General features: G+C 40.4%; 1 protein-coding gene across 2 annotated transcripts; it reads right to left on the reverse strand.

Moving 5' to 3' along the window:
* Positions 1 to 9,516: 9,516 nt before the first annotated feature.
* On the reverse strand, positions 9,517 to 16,636 carry LOC310824729 (uncharacterized protein). Of its 2 annotated transcripts, XM_083697988.1 has the most exons (7): positions 16,591 to 16,636; positions 16,219 to 16,250; positions 13,520 to 13,616; positions 11,975 to 12,931; positions 11,551 to 11,718; positions 11,281 to 11,376; positions 9,517 to 10,910 (listed from the first exon to the last, which is right to left on the reverse strand). In XM_083697988.1, the coding sequence occupies exons 4-7, from the start codon at positions 12,926 to 12,928 to the stop codon at positions 10,584 to 10,586; spliced, it is 1,545 nt and encodes a 514-aa protein (XP_083554114.1). In that variant the 5' UTR covers positions 12,929 to 12,931; positions 13,520 to 13,616; positions 16,219 to 16,250; positions 16,591 to 16,636; the 3' UTR covers positions 9,517 to 10,583. The 2 variants fall into 2 exon arrangements, with proteins under 2 accessions (XP_083554114.1, XP_083554113.1); XM_083697987.1 differs by lacking the exons at positions 16,219 to 16,250; positions 16,591 to 16,636 and having other exon boundaries at positions 13,520 to 14,656.
* Between the last annotated feature and the right edge of the window lie 4,120 nt (positions 16,637 to 20,756).

A 20,756-nucleotide genomic window follows, 5' to 3' on the forward strand; every position in this document is an offset into this window, starting at 1 on the left:
ACTAAAGAACACACGGCTGTCTGCTGATTGACGCTTGACTGTAGATTTTCGCTTTGTGTCAAAAGAACTTCCTAACGCACACTTTTTCAAAGTAGGTGAATTCATCAGATCTGTTTGAAACATTGCATTTTATCCATGCACGACGACTGCTTAGATACTCGCAGCACAGTTGCCCCATATACATTGCCCATGAGCGCGGAGCTTGTCTTTGTTACTGTAGCAACTTTGCTCCATCAGCGGGAGAAGGCGCTTCGACGCCCCTGTAAGCACATGTTTCTCTGATTCCTTTGTTTCAGGCAAGCCACTGTGACGTCAGACGCCTTTACGCATACAGCTTTGCGATGCTTAGACAGTAATAACATAATTCATGTTTACATTTCTTTAATTTTCGACGCATTGTCGTTATTCGTGACGCATCAATGACCAATTGATTATATGGCAATGCAATGAAAAAAGCGTGTGGAAAACAGTGTTAATGACAGATTTGAGAAGCACATTTCTTCAATGTTGGCCGCATGGCATTCCTGTGCAGGTGACAATGGTAATTTTTCAAAACGACAAGGATATTTAAACACATGATTATTTGTTTGCTGTGCTCTATGGCCTCTGCTACAGACCTCATCGAAATGACACTTAGATATCTTAGGGTGTACATATCAAGTTTTCCCAAATGGTCTAGCGGATAGGCATCTACCTTGTAACGCAGGGCGGCCCGGGTTCGATTCCCGTCATGGCAAATGTTTTTTGTAGAAAAATAAAATGAGTCCCAACGTGTGCAACAGAACAGTTCGAAATCTCGTTACATTTGCATCGTCATGAACATGACTTATATCAGGCTAGCTCATTTTTTCTTTGTTCATTTTAAGTGTAGAAACAATATTTCGTTTGTGACCATTTTTTTCTGCCGTTTTGACAACAGGCTCATGACTAAAGAACACACGGCTGTCTGCTGATTGACGCTTGACTGTAGATTTTCGCTTTGTGTCAAAAGAACTTCCTAACGCACACTTTTTCAAAGTAGGTGAATTCATCAGATCTGTTTGAAACATTGCATTTTATCCATGCACGACGACTACTTAGATACTCGCAGCACAGTTGCCTCATATAAATTGCCCATGAGCGCGGAGCTTGTCTTTGTCACTGTAGCAACTTTGCTCCATCAGCGGGAGAAGGCGGTTCGACGCCCCTGTAAGCACATGTTTCTCTAATTCCTTTGTTTCAGGCAAGCCACTGTGACGTCAGACGCCTTTACGCATACAGCTTTGCGATGCTTAGACAGTAATAACATAATTCATGTTTACATTTCTTTAATTTTCGACGCATTGTCGTTATTCGTGACGCATCAATGACCAATTGATTTTATGGCAATGCAATGAAAAAAGCGTGTGGAAAACAGTGTTAATGACAGATTTGAGAAGCACATTTCATCAATGTTGGCCGCATGGCATTCCTGTGCAGGTGACAATGGTAATTTTTCAAAACGACAAGGATATTTAAACACATGATTATTTGTTTGCTGTGCTCTATGGCCTCTGCTACAGACCTCATCGAAATGACACTTAGATATCTTAGGGTGTACATATCAAGTTTTCCCAAATGGTCTAGCGGATAGGCATCTACCTTGTAACGCAGGGCGGCCCGGGTTCGATTCCCGTCATGGCAAATGTTTTTTGTAGAAAAATAAAATGAGTCCCAACGTGTGCAACAGAACAGTTCGAAATCTCGTTACATTTGCATCGTCATGAACATGACTTATATCAGGCTAGCTCATTTTTTCTTTGTTCATTTTAAGTGTAGAAACAATATTTCGTTTGTGACCATTTTTTTCTGCCGTTTTGACAACAGGCTCATGACTAAAGAACACACGGCTGTCTGCTGATTGACGCTTGACTGTAGATTTTCGCTTTGTGTCAAAAGAACTTCCTAACGCACACTTTTTCAAAGTAGGTGAATTCATCAGATCTGTTTGAAACATTGCATTTTATCCATGCACGACGACTACTTAGATACTCGCAGCACAGTTGCCTCATATAAATTGCCCATGAGCGCGGAGCTTGTCTTTGTCACTGTAGCAACTTTGCTCCATCAGCGGGAGAAGGCGGTTCGACGCCCCTGTAAGCACATGTTTCTCTAATTCCTTTGTTTCAGGCAAGCCACTGTGACGTCAGACGCCTTTACGCATACAGCTTTGCGATGCTTAGACAGTAATAACATAATTCATGTTTACATTTCTTTAATTTTCGACGCATTGTCGTTATTCGTGACGCATCAATGACCAATTGATTTTATGGCAATGCAATGAAAAAAGCGTGTGGAAAACAGTGTTAATGACAGATTTGAGAAGCACATTTCATCAATGTTGGCCGCATGGCATTCCTGTGCAGGTGACAATGGTAATTTTTCAAAACGACAAGGATATTTAAACACATGATTATTTGTTTGCTGTGCTCTATGGCCTCTGCTACAGACCTCATCGAAATGACACTTAGATATCTTAGGGTGTACATATCAAGTTTTCCCAAATGGTCTAGCGGATAGGCATCTACCTTGTAACGCAGGGCGGCCCGGGTTCGATTCCCGTCATGGCAAATGTTTTTTGTAGAAAAATAAAATGAGTCCCAACGTGTGCAACAGAACAGTTCGAAATCTCGTTACATTTGCATCGTCATGAACATGACTTATATCAGGCTAGCTCATTTTTTCTTTGTTCATTTTAAGTGTAGAAACAATATTTCGTTTGTGACCATTTTTTTCTGCCGTTTTGACAACAGGCTCATGACTAAAGAACACACGGCTGTCTGCTGATTGACGCTTGACTGTAGATTTTCGCTTTGTGTCAAAAGAACTTCCTAACGCACACTTTTTCAAAGTAGGTGAATTCATCAGATCTGTTTGAAACATTGCATTTTATCCATGCACGACGACTGCTTAGATACTCGCAGCACAGTTGCCCCATATACATTGCCCATGAGCGCGGAGCTTGTCTTTGTTACTGTAGCAACTTTGCTCCATCAGCGGGAGAAGGCGCTTCGACGCCCCTGTAAGCACATGTTTCTCTGATTCCTTTGTTTCAGGCAAGCCACTGTGACGTCAGACGCCTTTACGCATACAGCTTTGCGATGCTTAGACAGTAATAACATAATTCATGTTTACATTTCTTTAATTTTCGACGCATTGTCGTTATTCGTGACGCATCAATGACCAATTGATTATATGGCAATGCAATGAAAAAAGCGTGTGGAAAACAGTGTTAATGACAGATTTGAGAAGCACATTTCTTCAATGTTGGCCGCATGGCATTCCTGTGCAGGTGACAATGGTAATTTTTCAAAACGACAAGGATATTTAAACACATGATTATTTGTTTGCTGTGCTCTATGGCCTCTGCTACAGACCTCATCGAAATGACACTTAGATATCTTAGGGTGTACATATCAAGTTTTCCCAAATGGTCTAGCGGATAGGCATCTACCTTGTAACGCAGGGCGGCCCGGGTTCGATTCCCGTCATGGCAAATGTTTTTTGTAGAAAAATAAAATGAGTCCCAACGTGTGCAACAGAACAGTTCGAAATCTCGTTACATTTGCATCGTCATGAACATGACTTATATCAGGCTAGCTCATTTTTTCTTTGTTCATTTTAAGTGTAGAAACAATATTTCGTTTGTGACCATTTTTTTCTGCCGTTTTGACAACAGGCTCATGACTAAAGAACACACGGCTGTCTGCTGATTGACGCTTGACTGTAGATTTTCGCTTTGTGTCAAAAGAACTTCCTAACGCACACTTTTTCAAAGTAGGTGAATTCATCAGATCTGTTTGAAACATTGCATTTTATCCATGCACGACGACTGCTTAGATACTCGCAGCACAGTTGCCCCATATACATTACCCATGAGCGCGGAGCTTGTCTTTGTCACTGTAGCAACTTTGCTCCATCAGCGGGAGAAGGCGCTTCGACGCCCCTGTAAGCACATGTTTCTCTGATTCCTTTGTTTCAGGCAAGCCACTGTGACGTCAGACGCCTTTACGCATACAGCTTTGCGATGCTTAGACAGTAATAACATAATTCATGTTTACATTTCTTTAATTTTCGACGCATTGTCGTTATTCGTGACGCATCAATGACCAATTGATTATATGGCAATGCAATGAAAAAAGCGTGTGGAAAACAGTGTTAATGACAGATTTGAGAAGCACATTTCTTCAATGTTGGCCGCATGGCATTCCTGTGCAGGTGACAATGGTAATTTTTCAAAACGACAAGGATATTTAAACACATGATTATTTGTTTGCTTTGCTCTATGGCGTCTGCTACAGACCTCATCGAAATGACACTTAGATATCTTAGGGTGTACATATCAAGTTTTCCCAAATGGTCTAGCGGATAGGCATCTACCTTGTAACGCAGGGCGGCCCGGGTTCGATTCCCGTCATGGCAAATGTTTTTTGTAGAAAAATAAAATGAGTCCCAACGTGTGCAACAGAACAGTTCGAAATCTCGTTACATTTGCATCGTCATGAACATGACTTACATCAGGCTAGCTCATTTTTTCTTTGTTCATTTTAAGTGTAGAAACAATATTTCGTTTGTGACCATTTTTTTCTGCCGTTTTGACAACAGGCTCATTACTAAAGAACACACGGCTGTCTGCTGATTGACGCTTGACTGTAGATTTTCGCTTTGTGTCAAAAGAACTTCCTAACGCACACTTTTTCAAAGTAGGTGAATTCATCAGATCTGTTTGAAACATTGCATTTTATCCATGCACGACGACTACTTAGATACTCGCAGCACAGTTGCCTCATATAAATTGCCTATGAGCGCGGAGCTTGTCTTTGTCACTGTAGCAACTTTGCTCCATCAGCGGGAGAAGGCGGTTCGACGCCCCTGTAAGCACATGTTTCTCTAATTCCTTTGTTTCAGGCAAGCCACTGTGACGTCAGACGCCTTTACGCATACAGCTTTGCGATGCTTAGACAGTAATAACATAATTCATGTTTACATTTCTTTAATTTTCGACGCATTGTCGTTATTCGTGACGCATCAATGACCAATTGATTTTATGGCAATGCAATGAAAAAAGCTTGTGGAAAACAGTGTTAATGACAGATTTGAGAAGCACATTTCATCAATGTTGGCCGCATGGCATTCCTGTGCAGGTGACAATGGTAATTTTTCAAAACGACAAGGATATTTAAACACATGATTATTTGTTTGCTGTGCTCTATGGCCTCTGCTACAGACCTCATCGAAATGACACTTAGATATCTTAGGGTGTACATATCAAGTTTTCCCAAATGGTCTAGCGGATAGGCATCTACCTTGTAACGCAGGGCGGCCTGGGTTCGATTCCCGTCATGGCAAATGTTTTTTGTAGAAAAATAAAATGAGTCCCAACGTGTGCAACAGAACAGTTCGAAATCTCGTTACATTTGCATCGTCATGAACATGACTTATATCAGGCTAGCTAATTTTTTCTTTGTTCATTTTAAGTGTAGAAACAATATTTCGTTTGTGACCATTTTTTTCTGCCGTTTTGACAACAGGCTCATGACTAAAGAACACACGGCTGTCTGCTGATCGACGCTTGACTGTAGATTTTCGCTTTGTGTCAAAAGAACTTCCTAACGCACACTTTTTCAAAGTAGGTGAATTCATCATATCTGTTTGAAACATTGCATTTTATCCATGCACGACGACTGCTTAGATACTCGCAGCACAGTTGCCCCATATACATTGCCCATGAGCGCGGAGCTTGTCTTTGTCACTGTAGCAACTTTGCTCCATCAGCGGGAGAAGGCGCTTCGACGCCCCTGTAAGCACATGTTTCTCTGATTCCTTTGTTTCAGGCAAGCCACTGTGACGTCAGACGCCTTTACGCATACAGCTTTGCGATGCTTAGACAGTAATAACATAATTCATGTTTACATTTCTTTAATTTTCGACGCATTGTCGTTATTTGTGACGCATCAATGACCAATTGATTATATGGCAATGCAATGAAAAAAGCGTGTGGAAAACAGTGTTAATGACAGATTTGAGAAGCACATTTCTTCAATGTTGGCCGCATGGCATTCCTGTGCAGGTGACAATGGTAATTTTTCAAAACGACAAGGATATTTAAACACATGATTATTTGTTTGCTGTGCTCTATGGCCTCTGCTACAGACCTCATCGAAATGACACTTAGATATCTTAGGGTGTACATATCAAGTCTTCCCAAATGGTCTAGCGGATAGGCATCTACCTTGTAACGCAGGGCGGCCCGGGTTCGATTCCCGTTATGGCAAATGTTTTTTGTCGAAAAATAAAATGAGTCCCAACGTGTGCAACAGAACAGTTCGAAATCTCGTTACATTTGCATCGTCATGAACATGACTTATATCAGGCTAGCTCATTTTTTCTTTGTTCATTTTAAGTGTAGAAACAATATTTCGTTTGTGAACATTTTTTTCTGCCGTTTTGACAACAGGCTCATGACTAAAGAACACACGGCTGTCTGCTGATTGACGCTTGACTGTAGATTTTCGCTTTGTGTCAAAAGAACTTCCTAACGCACACTTTTTCAAAGTAGGTGAATTCATCAGATCTGTTTGAAACATTGCATTTTATCCATGCACGACGACTGCTTAGATACTCGCAGCACAGTTGCCCCATATAAATTGCCCATGAGGGCGGAGCTTGTCTTTGTCACTGCAGCAACTTTGCTCCATCAGGGAGACAAGCCGGTTCGACGCCCCTGTAAGCACATGTTTCTCTAATTCCTTTGTTTCAGGCAAGCCACTGTGACGTCAGACGCCTTTGCGCATACAGCTTTGCGATGCTTAGACAGTAATAACATAATTCATGTTTACATTTCTTTAATTTCGACGCATTGTCGTTATTCGTGACGCATCAATGACCAATTGATTATATGGCAATGCAATGAAAAAAGCGTGTGGAAAACACTGTTAATGACAGATTTGAGAAGCACATTTCTTCAATGTTGGCCGCATGGCATTCCTGTGCAGGTGACAATGGTAATTTTTCAAAACGACAAGGATATTTAAACACATGATTATTTGTTTGCTGTGCTCTATGGCCTCTGCTACAGACCTCATCGAAATGACACTTAGATATCTTAGGGTGTACATATCAAGTCTTCCCAAATGGTCTAGCGGATAGGAATCTGCCTTGTCACGCAGGGCGGCCCGGGTTCGATTCCCGTCATGGCAAATGATTTTTGTAGAAAAATAAAATGAGTCCCAACGTGTGCAACAGAACAGTTCGAAATCTCGTTACATTTGCATCGTCATGAACATGACTTATATCAGGCTAGCTCATTTTTTCTTTGTTCATTTTAAGTGTAGAAACAATATTTCGTTTGTGACCATTTTTTTCTGCCGTTTTGACAACAGGCTCATGACTAAAGTACACACGGCTGTCTGCTGATTGACGCTTGACTGTAGATTTTCGCTTTGTGTCAAAAGGACTCCCTTAACGCACACTTTTTCAAAGTAGGTGAATTCATCAGATCTGTTTGAAACATTGCATTTTATCCATGCACGACGACTGCTTAGATACTCGCAGCACAGTTGCCCCATATAAATTGCCCATGAGCGCGGAGCTTGTCTTTGTCACTGTAGCAACTTTGCTCCATCAGGGAGACAAGCCGGTTCGACGCCCCTGTAAGCACATGTTTCTCTAATTCCTTTGTTTCAGGCAAGCCACTGTGACGTCAGACGCCTTTGCGCATACAGCTTTGCGATGCTTAGACAGTAATAACATAATTCATGTTTACATTTCTTTAATTTTCGACGCATTGTCGTTATTCGTGACGCATCAATGACCAATTGATTATATGGCAATGCAATGAAAAAAGCGTGTGGAAAACAGTGTTAATGACAGATTTGAGAAGCACATTTCTTCAATGTTGGCCGCATGGCATTCCTGTGCAGGTGACAATGGTAATTTTTCAAAACGACAAGGATATTTAAACACATGATTATTTGTTTGCTGTGCTCTATGGCCTCTGCTACAGACCTCATCGAAATGACACTTAGATATCTTAGGGTGTACATATCAAGTCTTCCCAAATGGTCTAGCGGATAGGAATCTGCCTTGTCACGCAGGGCGGCCCGGGTTCGATTCCCGTCATGGCAAATGATTTTTGTAGAAAAATAAAATGAGTCCCAACGTGTGCAACAGAACAGTTCGAAATCTCGTTACATTTGCATCGTCATGAACATGACTTATATCAGGCTAGCTCATTTTTTCTTTGTTCATTTTAAGTGTAGAAACAATATTTCGTTTGTGACCATTTTTTTCTGCCGTTTTGACAACAGGCTCATGACTAAAGAACACACGGCTGTCTGCTGATTGACGCTTGACTGTAGATTTTCGCTTTGTGTCAAAAGAACTCCCTAACGCACACTTTTTCAAAGTAGGTGAATTCATCAGATCTGTTTGAAACATTGCATTTTATCCATGCACGACGACTACTTAGATACTCGCAGCACAGTTGCCTCATATAAATTGCCCATGAGCGCGGAGCTTGTCTTTGTCACTGCAGCAACTTTGCTCCATCAGCGGGAGAAGGCGGTTCGACGCCCCTGTAAGCACATGTTTCTCTAATTCCTTTGTTTCAGGCAAGCCACTGTGACGTCAGACGCCTTTACGCATACAGCTTTGCGATGCTTAGACAGTAATAACATAATTCATGTTTACATTTCTTTAATTTTCGACGCATTGTCGTTATTCGTGACGCATCAATGACCAATTGATTATATGGCAATGCAATGAAAAAAGCGTGTGGAAAACAGTGTTAATGACAGATTTGAGAAGCACATTTCTTCAATGTTGGCCGCATGGCATTCCTGTGCAGGTGACAATGGTAATTTTTCAAAATGACAAGGATATTTAAACACATGATTATTTGTTTGCTGTGCTCTATGGCCTCTGCTACAGACCTCATCGAAATGACACTTAGATATCTTAGGGTGTACATATCAAGTCTTCCCAAATGGTCTAGCGGATAGGAATCTGCCTTGTCACGCAGGGCGGCCCGGGTTCGATTCCCGTCATGGCAAATGATTTTTGTAGAAAAATAAAATGAGTCCCAACGTGCACTGTAAAACCCGATAAGTTAATTCAACTCAAAAAAATTGTTGTAACTGATTACATAAAACATTTTAAGTGACACTTACTCAATTTTTCAAGTTAAGAAACTCTTCTTAATTTAGTTATTTCTACTCAGTATTTTTGTTTTCAGAGTACTAATTAAAATTAAGTAGAACTAACTAAAACATATTTGTTACGTTTAACAGAAAACATTTAATTTCTTAGCAAGACAATGTTTACTTTAAATTAACTTAACTTATTTAAGTTCAATATACTTAAATATTTCACTTAGTTGTAACTTAAAATTCCATGAACGTGATATTTAATAATACAATAAATTGTATTAAGTAGCTTTGACTACAAAATACAAACATACTTTGAGTAAACATTAAAAACAGACTTACATAATTTAAATACAAGTTAGTCTTTTATTAAGTAACAGCAAGTAACAGCAAAGTGACAGTGCAAGTACCTTTGGAAAATGGCAAGAGGATTATCACTTCTAGAAGTGGACAATGAACTCCTTTCATGGTACAGGTAAGTTTTATCATGATACTGATATACATCGTGAACATTTTTAAACAAAAATCTTGTGGTTTTAAATACCCGACAAGTCAAGGCATTTCATCACACTGATGCCAAAATTATAGTAATCCAATATTGCCATAACCATTATGTATATAAAAATAAAAGGAATTAGATGCTTATGAACATGGCAATATATCTGATCGTTAACTGTCACCATATATAGGATATCTCCAACCCTATTCACTTCCATACAGTACAAACACTCCAACATTAACATCAAAAATACAGTACTGGTAGTACTTATAAAACAGTGCAAAGGCCTAAGGAAATGGCCGGAGGAAAGAACCACCACATTTATGAGTGGACAAACACATATGTGATATGTGAATACACAATTTTTCTGGGGGGAGAAAAAGAAAAATCATCCCTACTTCAACACCAAAACCGGGCCAGAACTCTGCTCACAGGACGCAGTGGGGGAAAAGTCACTGTTGATGCACGACACTGATGGTGAGGATGTCATACAACTTCCTGTAAAAAAACCTGAACTATCCCTTTAAAATCCAATATTATCATAAACAGTTCTGTTCATTGATCATCACCCATACATTAACGATATCACAGAAATGGCTACAGCAGTACAAACAGTATAGCAAAAATGAACGCACTACTAAGAAGCTACTTGTTTTACATTACTCCAAAACATAAACTGTTTTCCAAAAAAAGATATTTGTACTGCTGTAGCCATTTCTGTTATACACATCCATACAGTACAAACACTACATCAAAAATCACTTTTGAACAGTAACACATTCAAAATTCACTGAGAATACTGTCGAAACATATCTCTAAGAGGTTTTTGAAAAAAGAAAAAAAAAGTCTATCAAGTGCATCCTGTGCAAGTGTATCAAGTAAAGGAGCAACCTTGTTTTTGTTTGTCCATACACTTGAAATTACTCCACTGCCAAAATGGCATTTTTAAGGCTCAACACCCTAGGCTTCAGCTTCCCATCCTCCAGGGAGTCCAGGCCCATCAAGACTTTCTGGGTAAAGTCAAATGTATTGGCCAAGGCTTTTGGGTAACTTAGATGCAGCGCATAAATCAGTGCAAAAAGCATGACAAATGCGTCAGCGATTGTGGGGAGATCAATAACCATGTTACCCTCAAGCACGACTGCAATCCTCTCTGGGCAGAAGAATGTGGCATCTGTTGAATTGGCACTGATCAAGAGGAGCCCAACTGGTATGTCGTCGATGTTTGGTTCATCAGACTGCGACATCTGCAGACAAGAACAGAGATGTTACCTGTGACCCCAAACTGCCTCAGCTATTTCCCAAAGATACTTAACAGCCACTATGTATGTATGTATGTATGTATGTATGTATGTATGTATGTATGTATGTATGTATGTATGTATGTATGTATGTATGTATGTATGTATGTGTGTATGTAAGCTCTTATCTTGAGTAACCAGGTCATGCTTTCTGGAAAGAAACATATCCTTTGAGTTTTTCAAATTTACTTGCGTAATATTCAAACACTGACATTTTTAAATAATTTAAAAAATACAGATTTTCTAGATTCGAGTAACAGAAAAAATGTAACTCTTTGACCAAAAATAATATACTGACATCCCATAATATACTTACATCCCATTGCTTCAGAAATCCGGAGTCATTCTCCTGCAAATATGCAGGGAGAGCACGGAGGACAGCAGCACGTCTGACATAGACGTCAACTTGTTCCTTGGGTGTGAAAACATATTCTTGCTTTACTATGGCTGGTAGACAGCATAGCCACACAACACTGTAATATAACAATGAGCCCTCCTATGTCTTTAGAGGTCAGAGTCCTACCAAATATAAAGAAAACTCTACTGTAGCGTCATTATCAAGCACCAAGAAGCTTACACAACGTACCTGGAGGTCATAAATCCTGAAGATCTCACTGAGGACTTCTGCTACTTTCCCTGTGCGTGCAGCTTTCTTCCTGAACAAGCTCAGAAAACGGGGGGTGTGTTGATCCAACTCAGCATAGAAGCAGTTCTTCAGGTTGATGTTTGAGATTCTGTGAAACTCTGCACAGATCTGTAAAAAAAATAAAATGACTGTTTAAATCAGAGTATTGTATATGTGTCCTTTCCGAGAAGGAAAAATAAGACACATGGCAATGGAAACTGCCACACTAATGCCTGTACACTGACATACTATGGCCACTTGTTAGCTTTTGGAGAAAAATTAATCTATATTAGAGTAAGACTGTTTAAGTTCTCACCGACACAGCCACACAAAATAATTATATTTAATACATCTACTCAAATGTGTGTTGTAAGAAACATATTACCTGTGACTCAATTTTGAGGGCAGGCCAGCGTTCCAGGATCTCACCGACAAGTGGCTCATCACCGATGACCTCTTTGCGCCGCAGGGCAAAGGTGGTCTGCATCAACTTTCCAATCAGGAGAAGGTTCTTGTCACTCATCTTCACTTCATCCACGATTTGGAGTCTCATTTGTTCAAGGCTTGCAGCATCTTCACCTCTTGGGAAATTAGGGAGGAAATTCACCTCTGCCCTCTTTGCTCTTTTGATGTTAGCATGGGGAGCTTGTCTGTCTGGGTTGTTTCTGCTCCTCTTCCCAGAATTTACAACTACCTCAAAAATCCCTGCACGACTCAACTTACTGCGGTAGTTTCCCATTTTAAACTTCAGACTATTTTTCCAACCATACCATCCTGTCTGAGATCCTGGCTCTTTAAGACAGGGATGCTTGGTAACAAGTGCTTCTGCTACCACTGACAAGTGCTTATCCTCAGGGTATGCTGTGAAGCTATGCATTTTGTTAGCAAGGCTCTCAAGAATATCATGCTTTTGTCCCTTAGATAATCTAAGAGTTCTCCCTGTTCTCTCATATGTAGCATTTCCTTCACCAAGTAAGAATTCTACGTCATGAGAAAAAGTTGGCACTGGAAAAACATCAGGCCATCTTTCAGCCCTGGCTGGAGTCATAGCATGAGGCAATATTATTGTGTCATCTGATGCTACTGAACTGGCATCACTCTCAGACCTGATCACTTTCAGTACAGCCTTCTGTGGAAGTTCTTCAATGTCTACAAGTGAACATAACTGCCCATCAAAATCTGGATCTTGGTATGCTAGGCTAAAGTCTTCGTCTAGCCTAAACTTTTCTTTCATCATAATTTTTAGCTCATCCACAGATTCTGGACGTGAACTTAAAGTCATCTTTCTAACAATGTCTGGGGAGGTATGGACATGAAGAAGGAAGTTTTGAGCTGCCATTTCCTATCATTAAGAAGGAAAAGAGAGACAGAATTCATTAATGAGAACCATTTGGCTGAAAAGAATTGCCAACAATTTCCTTCATGTTTCAGTTTTCAACGAAAATCATTGTTTATGATTGGTGCAAGTCATTATTTCAAGCAGAGGGCACTGTTTCAAGGGACTGTATAATAGAGCTGGGCAATGTAAGGATATCATGATATGAGACCAGATATGGTCATATGGTGATATGGCATAAGTTTTGTCATTTCCTGGTTTAAAGGCTGCATTACAATCTGATCTAGCTGTTCTATTATTTCCCTGTACCCACTTAGTCATTATATCCTAATTACTGATAATTATTTATCAAAACTCATTGTGTAAATATTTTGTGAAAGCACAAACAATCATCCCTACAATATTGTTGAAATATTAATAGGGGTATTTGGTCAAAATATCTTGATATTTGATTTTGTCCATATTGCCCAGCACTATGGTACAGTACAGGTGCCTGCTTCTAAATACATTTTAATGCTGCAAGTCTCTGATCAAAATAAATCTTTTTTGCGTCAACATCAAATGCCCATCAATAATGTATGCTGTGTGGCTTACTGTGTCATTTAAGTCTGACAGCTGATGCACAAAGAAGTTGCCTGTTGATGTCAGCTCAAATGATCTTAAATGCTCAATGTACCAGCACTCGAAGTCCCTGCAAAGAAAAGACACAGAGTTGTTCACAAGCAGTACATGTTCAATTCTGCTGAATTTTGGAAGTCCTCCAGTCTGGCCTGCAGAAACAAACATTCCTTTTGCAAACTCTGTGCCATTTATGGAGACCTTTGATGTACTGTATATGTTTTGGCTGTCTGTCTTTGTCTGTATGAAGTCTTTGGCCACTTGTGGCAGTGTTTCGACTTGGACCGAGGTGACACTTGAGGCTTGTGTGTGGGGTCTGAAAAAAGATGGCGCATTGAGGTGATATGCCATCATATGCTGATGCCTGGTTGCAAGAGTTTTCAAGACATTCTTGAAATTCTGTGTGTCGTGTATCACCCTCTTGAAAAACCGATGTTTCCCCTCAAACCTCATGGTCCACAGGTTAACAAGTGGCCCAAAACGCTTTGTCAGTTCTGGGTAATGCTCAATGTAATGATGTTTGGGTCGGAGCTTAAAGTCTGGAAACACTGCTTGAAGACCCTGTCTGTGATCACTTATTTTAGCCTGCATGTACTGGATGGATTCCTCTGTGAAAGATGGGGACAACACCAGCTGCACAATGTCTTTCAGGTCCATCAATATGGCCCATGTTTCATCTCCTTCAGGAACTTTACTTCCTACCATAAGAGGCAATAACCTCAGCAGAGCGGAATTTTCATGCCCATTCCCACCAATGCTTAATTTGGCAGCAAAAGTTTTTGGGATTGGATGTGGTTTGTCAAGCCTATCAGAGTGCTGATATGGAAATGTGCGAATCTTTGTGTTTAGATATTCAAGTGTGAAGTACTTCAGACGAATCATCTCACGGATGCACAAGGCCAACTCCACTGGCACAATACCCTCAAAAAGGTCGTGAAGTATATCAGGCGGGAAACCAGAAATCGGATGAAAATGCTGCAATGTCTTACTGAGAGCGCACTCACCCTTAACGCCAAAATGAGACACATTTTCTCCTTGCACAACATTCTGCACATGAAGATCATGGCAGGTCTCTGTTCTCATGGAAAACTCTCCTTCAGAAACTTCTTTGGACTGTATCTGAGCTGCAGTACAGACACAAAATCTGCAGGTGTAATCTCCTCTGAAGCACTGTACAAAGCCTGCAAGACCATGAGCAGCCAAATTATCAGCTGCAACACACATGACAGTGCCTTTTACACATTGGCCGACAGGTTCAATAAAGATGCCATCCTGCTCAAGAGTTCTCAAATCTTTCAACAAAGGAGAAAGGACACTTTCATAACCGCAACTCTGCAAATCAGGTACTCTGCACAGCAGAGCTAGCTGTATGACATGAAGGCTGGACCGATACATACTGGGTACATTGGCTAGCAACCAGTATACTGCACAAAGCTTGTGGATCTTCCTAGCTGTGCCTAAAGGATTAGCTAGCTCAATGTCATCCACATACAAAATCAGTGACAACTTCAACTCTCCTGTTGCTGACAACAATGGATTTTCTTTGAAATATGTTCCATCTTCATGAGACATGTACATTCCAGGTGGTGATGGTTTAGCTTCTTGAATCTTGTCAAGAAGATCTGTATTTTTAAACATTATTTGAAGCATCTGTAGTACTGGAACATACACTGCTGTGTGCCCAGTGGAATCCACAGCATACTGTACTGGCATTACCAGAGGGTAGTTACTCCTTACAAATGCTTTCCTCCGCTTAGCAGTGGACAACTCTGCACCCTCAGCAGTAGTGCTGACAAAAACATTACTTTTCATGACAGCTTCCACAATTTCATTAAGAAGAGCATCATTTATAGACTGACTATGCTCTCCTAAAACCTCGATGATTGAGTCTCTCACAAGGGGTTTGGACAATGTGAATATTAGTGCCAAATTTTCAATTATGTTTTGTATCGCCATCTCTGATACATGCAGAACACTGTGCATTTTCAAGAACAAAGAAGCCAAGTTGTTTCTCAGTTGAGCTTGCAATTCACCACTGTCAAATCCAGACTCAGGAGGATTACACTCTGGAGCATCCAGCTCAAGAAAAGAGGGACCAGCTTCATCAGATTCATCTTGGCTCTGAACTGGTTGGCAGTCAGTTTCTGTCAAGATAATCTCGGTCTTAAAAGCTGAGACTTCACAGTCTGGATGAGTCCTACTTTTGTGAGCATTGAAGGAGGAATACACATTAGTACGGTAGTGACAATTTGTGAATGGACAATCCACCATCTCATTCTGTTTTAAATGTGTCCTTAAATGACTAAGAAGAGTTTTGTCATTAAAAGGTTGTTTGATTTTACACACAGCACAGACAAATGACACATCCCACCAGATTGTCACTTTGCACTACTGTCTGAGTATGTAACCGGGTTAAGTGAGTTTTCAATGCATTTAATGAATGAAATGTGCAGACACAGTCATCATAGAGACAAGGCAATGGACTGACTGAGGAGAAATTGCTATGATGCAAACGATAGTGTTCAAGCAACTGTGTCCTTTTATCAAAGACAGTAGCACAAAGTTTGCACCTCCAAGCCATTGCAAAACCAAAATTATCCCAAAGATTTACGACTCTAACATATAGAATGAAAACGGGGCGAAGTTTTACATGACATTATGTTCAGTAGACATACCAGATTGAAGGCCCTGTTGCTTCAGTTTCAGCCTGCAGAGAGAGAGACAGACAGACAGAAAGAGAGAATTAAAAGTTAGACAGGCTGCAACCTTTATTACTGAAACAGGCATGCTAAGTAAAAATGTTGTCACATGCCGCTGTTTAATGGTGGAAAAAGTTTAAAGTATGCACAATTAATGAAAGATAACGTTAATACTGTCCACTTCAGTGGAGGAACAAATTAAAATACTGGTTTCAACTTTTGAATTTTTTTCCACTTTTACTGAGGCAGATATGCTAACCGCTGGCTAGGTTTGAACTGAGACATATGCATTTAATGAACAAAGTAATTCAACGCAAATTATGAAATGCAAACCAAGATATAACTCACCAGAGCAGGACGACCAAGGAAAATCTAAGATGATCGATGTTCCGCAAGCGCGTGTGGCAGTAATGGCGGACAAATTTCCAGTTTGGCCGGAGAGGCACGTCGAAGCACGTAAGGACGTATGTGACGTCATCACGTGGATTAAGAGTTGCTGTCAGATGATTTGAGTACAATACATCATAATCATCAAAGAATTAAATGACTGTAAACTTAAAACTGGAAATTTGTTAAAATGACTCAGCCCGTTTGTGTTGAAACAGTTCGTTTTTAAATTATGAGTTAATACATGTCATCTTTTTTAACCAGCTTGTACTGTTCGGTTTTACAGTGTGTGCAACAGAACAGTTCGAAATCTCGTTACATTTGCATCGTCATGAACATGACTTATATCAGGCTAGCTAATTTTTTCTTTGTTCATTTTAAGTGTAGAAACAATATTTCGTTTGTGAACATTTTTTTCTGCCGTTTTGACAACAGGCTCATTATTAAAGAACACACGGCTGTCTGCTGATTGACGCTTGACTGTAGATTTTCGCTTTGTGTCAAAAGAACTCCCTAACGCACACTTTTTCAAAGTAGGTGAATTCATCAGATCTGTTTGAAACATTGCATTTTATCCATGCACGACGACTACTGAGATACTCGCAGCACAGTTGCCCCATATACATTGCCCATGAGCGCGGAGCTTGTCTTTGTCACTGTAGCAACTTTGCTCCATCAGCGGGAGAAGGCGCTTCGACGCCCCTGTAAGCACATGTTTCTCTGATTCCTTTGTTTCAGGCAAGCCACTGTGACGTCAGACGCCTTTACGCATTCAGCTTTGCGATGCTTAGACAGGAATAACATAATTCATGTTTACATTTCTTTAATTTTCGACGCATTGTCGTTATTCGTGACGCATCAATGACCAATTGATTATATGGCAATGCAATGAAAAAAGCGTGTGGAAAACAGTGTTAATGACAGATTTGAGAAGCACATTTCTTCAATGTTGGCCGCATGGCATTCCTGTGCAGGTGACAATGGTAATTTTTCAAAACGACAAGGATATTTCAACACATGATTATTTGTTTGCTGTGCTCTATGGCCTCTGCTACAGACCTCATCGAAATGACACTTAGATATCTTAGGGTGTACATATCAAGTCTTCCCAAATGGTCTAGCGGATAGGAATCTGCCTTGTCACGCAGGGCGGCCCGGGTTCGATTCCCGTCATGGCAAATGATTTTTGTAGAAAAATAAAATGAGTCCCAACGTGTGCAACAGAACAGTTCGAAATCTCGTTACATTTGCATCGTCATGAACATGACTTATATCAGGCTAGCTAATTTTTTCTTTGTTCATTTTAAGTGTAGAAACAATATTTCGTTTGTGAACATTTTTTTCTGCCGTTTTGACAACAGGCTCATTATTAAAGAACACACGGCTGTCTGCTGATTGACGCTTGACTGTAGATTTTCGCTTTGTGTCAAAAGAACTCCCTAACGCACACTTTTTCAAAGTAGGTGAATTCATCAGATCTGTTTGAAACATTGCATTTTATCCATGCACGACGACTACTGAGATACTCGCAGCACAGTTGCCCCATATACATTGCCCATGAGCGCGGAGCTTGTCTTTGTCACTGTAGCAACTTTGCTCCATCAGCGGGAGAAGGCGCTTCGACGCCCCTGTAAGCACATGTTTCTCTGATTCCTTTGTTTCAGGCAAGCCACTGTGACGTCAGACGCCTTTACGCATTCAGCTTTGCGATGCTTAGACAGTAATAACATAATTCATGTTTACATTTCTTTAATTTTCGACGCATTGTCGTTATTCGTGACGCATCAATGACCAATTGATTATATGGCAATGCAATGAAAAAAGCGTGTGGAAAACAGTGTTAATGACAGATTTGAGAAGCACATTTCTTCAATGTTGGCCGCATGGCATTCCTGTGCAGGTGACAATGGTAATTTTTCAAAACGACAAGGATATTTCAACACATGATTATTTGTTTGCTGTGCTCTATGGCCTCTGCTACAGACCTCATCGAAATGACACTTAGATATCTTAGGGTGTACATATCAAGTTTTCCCAAATGGTCTAGCGGATAGGCATCTACCTTGTAACGCAGGGCGGCCCGGGTTCGATTCCCGTCATGGCAAATGTTTTTTGTAGAAAAATAAAATGAGTCCCAACGTGTGCAACAGAACAGTTCGAAATCTCGTTACATTTGCATCGTCATGAACATGACTTATATCAGGCTAGCTCATTTTTTCTTTGTTCATTTTAAGTGTAGAAACAATATTTCGTTTGTGACCATTTTTTTCTGCCGTTTTGACAACAGGCTCATGACTAAAGAAAACACGGCTGTCTGCTGATTGACGCTTGACTGTAGATTTTCGCTTTGTGTCAAAAGAACTTCCTAACGCACACTTTTTCAAAGTAGGTGAATTCATCAGATCTGTTTGAAACATTGCATTTTATCCATGCACGACGACTGCTTAGATACTCGCAGCACAGTTGCCCCATATAAATTGCCCATGAGCGCGGAGCTTGTCTTTGTCACTGTAGCAACTTTGCTCCATCAGCGGGAGAATGCGGTTCGACGCCCCTGTAAGCACATGTTTCTCTAATTCCTTTGTTTCAGGCAAGCCACTGTGACGTCAGACGCCTTTACGCATACAGCTTTGCGATGCTTAGACAGTAATAACATAATTCATGTTTACATTTCTTTAATTTTCGACGCATTGTCGTTATTCGTGACGCATCAATGACCAATTGATTATATGGCAATGCAATGAAAAAAGCGTGTGGAAAACAGTGTTAATGACAGATTTGAGAAGCACATTTCTTCAATGTTGGCCGCAGGGCATTCCTGTGCAGGTGACAATGGTAATTTTTCAAAACGACAAGGATATTTAAACACATGATTATTTGTTTGCTGTGCTCTATGGCCTCTGCTACAGACCTCATCGAAATGACACTTAGATATCTTAGGGTGTATATATCAAGTCTTCCCAAATGGTCTAGCGGATAGGAATCTGCCTTGTCACGCAGGGCGGCCCGGGTTCGATTCCCGTCATGGCAAAGGATTTTTGTAGAAAAATAAAATGAGTCCCAACGTGTGCAACAGAACAGTTCGATATCTCGTTACATTTGCATCGTCATGAACATGACTTATATCAGGCTAGCTAATTTTTTCTTTGTTCATTTTAAGTGTAGAAACAATATTTCGTTTGTGAACATTTTTTTCTGCCGTTTTGACAACAGGCTCATTACTAAAGAACACACGACTGTCTGCTGATTGACGCTTGACTGTAGATTTTCGCTTTGTGTCAAAAGAACTCCCTAACGCACACTTTTTCAAAGTAGGTGAATTCATCAGATCTGTTTGAAACATTGCATTTTATCCATGCACGACGACTACTTAGATACTCGCAGCACAGTTGCCTCATATAAATTGCCCATGAGCGCGGAGCTTGTCTTTGTCACTGTAGCAACTTTGCTCCATCAGCGGGAGAAGGCGGTTCGACGCCCCTGTAAGCACATGTTTCTCTAATTCCTTTGTTTCAGGCAAGCCACTGTGACGTCAGACGCCTTTACGCATACAGCTTTGCGATGCTTAGACAGTAATAACATAATTCATGTTTACATTTCTTTAATTTTCGACGCATTGTCGTTATTCGTGACGCATCAATGACCAATTGATTATATGGCAATGCAATGAAAAAAGCGTGTGGAAAACAGTGTTAATGACAGATTTGAGAAGCACATTTCTTCAATGTTGGCCGCAGGGCATTCCTGTGCAGGTGACAATGGTAATTTTTCAAAACGACAAGGATATTTAAACACATGATTATTTGTTTGCTGTGCTCTATGGCCTCTGCTACAGACCTCATCGAAATGACACTTAGATATCTTAGGGTGTACATATCAAGTCTTCCCAAATGGTCTAGCGGATAGGAATCTGCCTTGTCACGCAGGGCGGCCCGGGTTCGATTCCCGTCATGGCAAAGGATTTTTGTAGAAAAATAAAATGAGTCCCAACGTGTGCAACAGAACAGTTCGATATCTCGTTACATTTGCATCGTCATGAACATGACTTATATCAGGCTAGCTAATTTTTTCTTTATTCATTTTAAGTGTAGAAACAATATTTCGTTTGTGAACATTTTTTTCTGCCG

The sequence above is a fragment of the Argentina silus genome, assembly GCF_951799395.1.
Source record: "Argentina silus genome assembly, contig: scaffold_62, whole genome shotgun sequence".
NCBI classification, from domain to species: domain Eukaryota; kingdom Metazoa; phylum Chordata; class Actinopteri; order Argentiniformes; family Argentinidae; genus Argentina; species Argentina silus.

What these genes read in the sequence shown, in the direction of transcription:
- LOC310824729 (XM_083697987.1), bottom strand. Translation starts at nt 14,626, where the DNA reads ATGAGAACAGAGACCTGCCATGATCTTCATGTGCAGAATGTTGTGCAA. An exon ending in TGTCAGACTTAAATGACACA is followed by an intron (nt 12,932 to 13,519) that starts GTAAGCCACACA and finishes TCTTAATGATAG; the next exon opens with GAAATGGCAGCTCAAAACTT. An exon ending in TCAGGATTTATGACCTCCAG is followed by an intron (nt 11,377 to 11,550) that starts GTACGTTGTGTA and finishes TTCACACCCAAG; the next exon opens with GAACAAGTTGACGTCTATGT.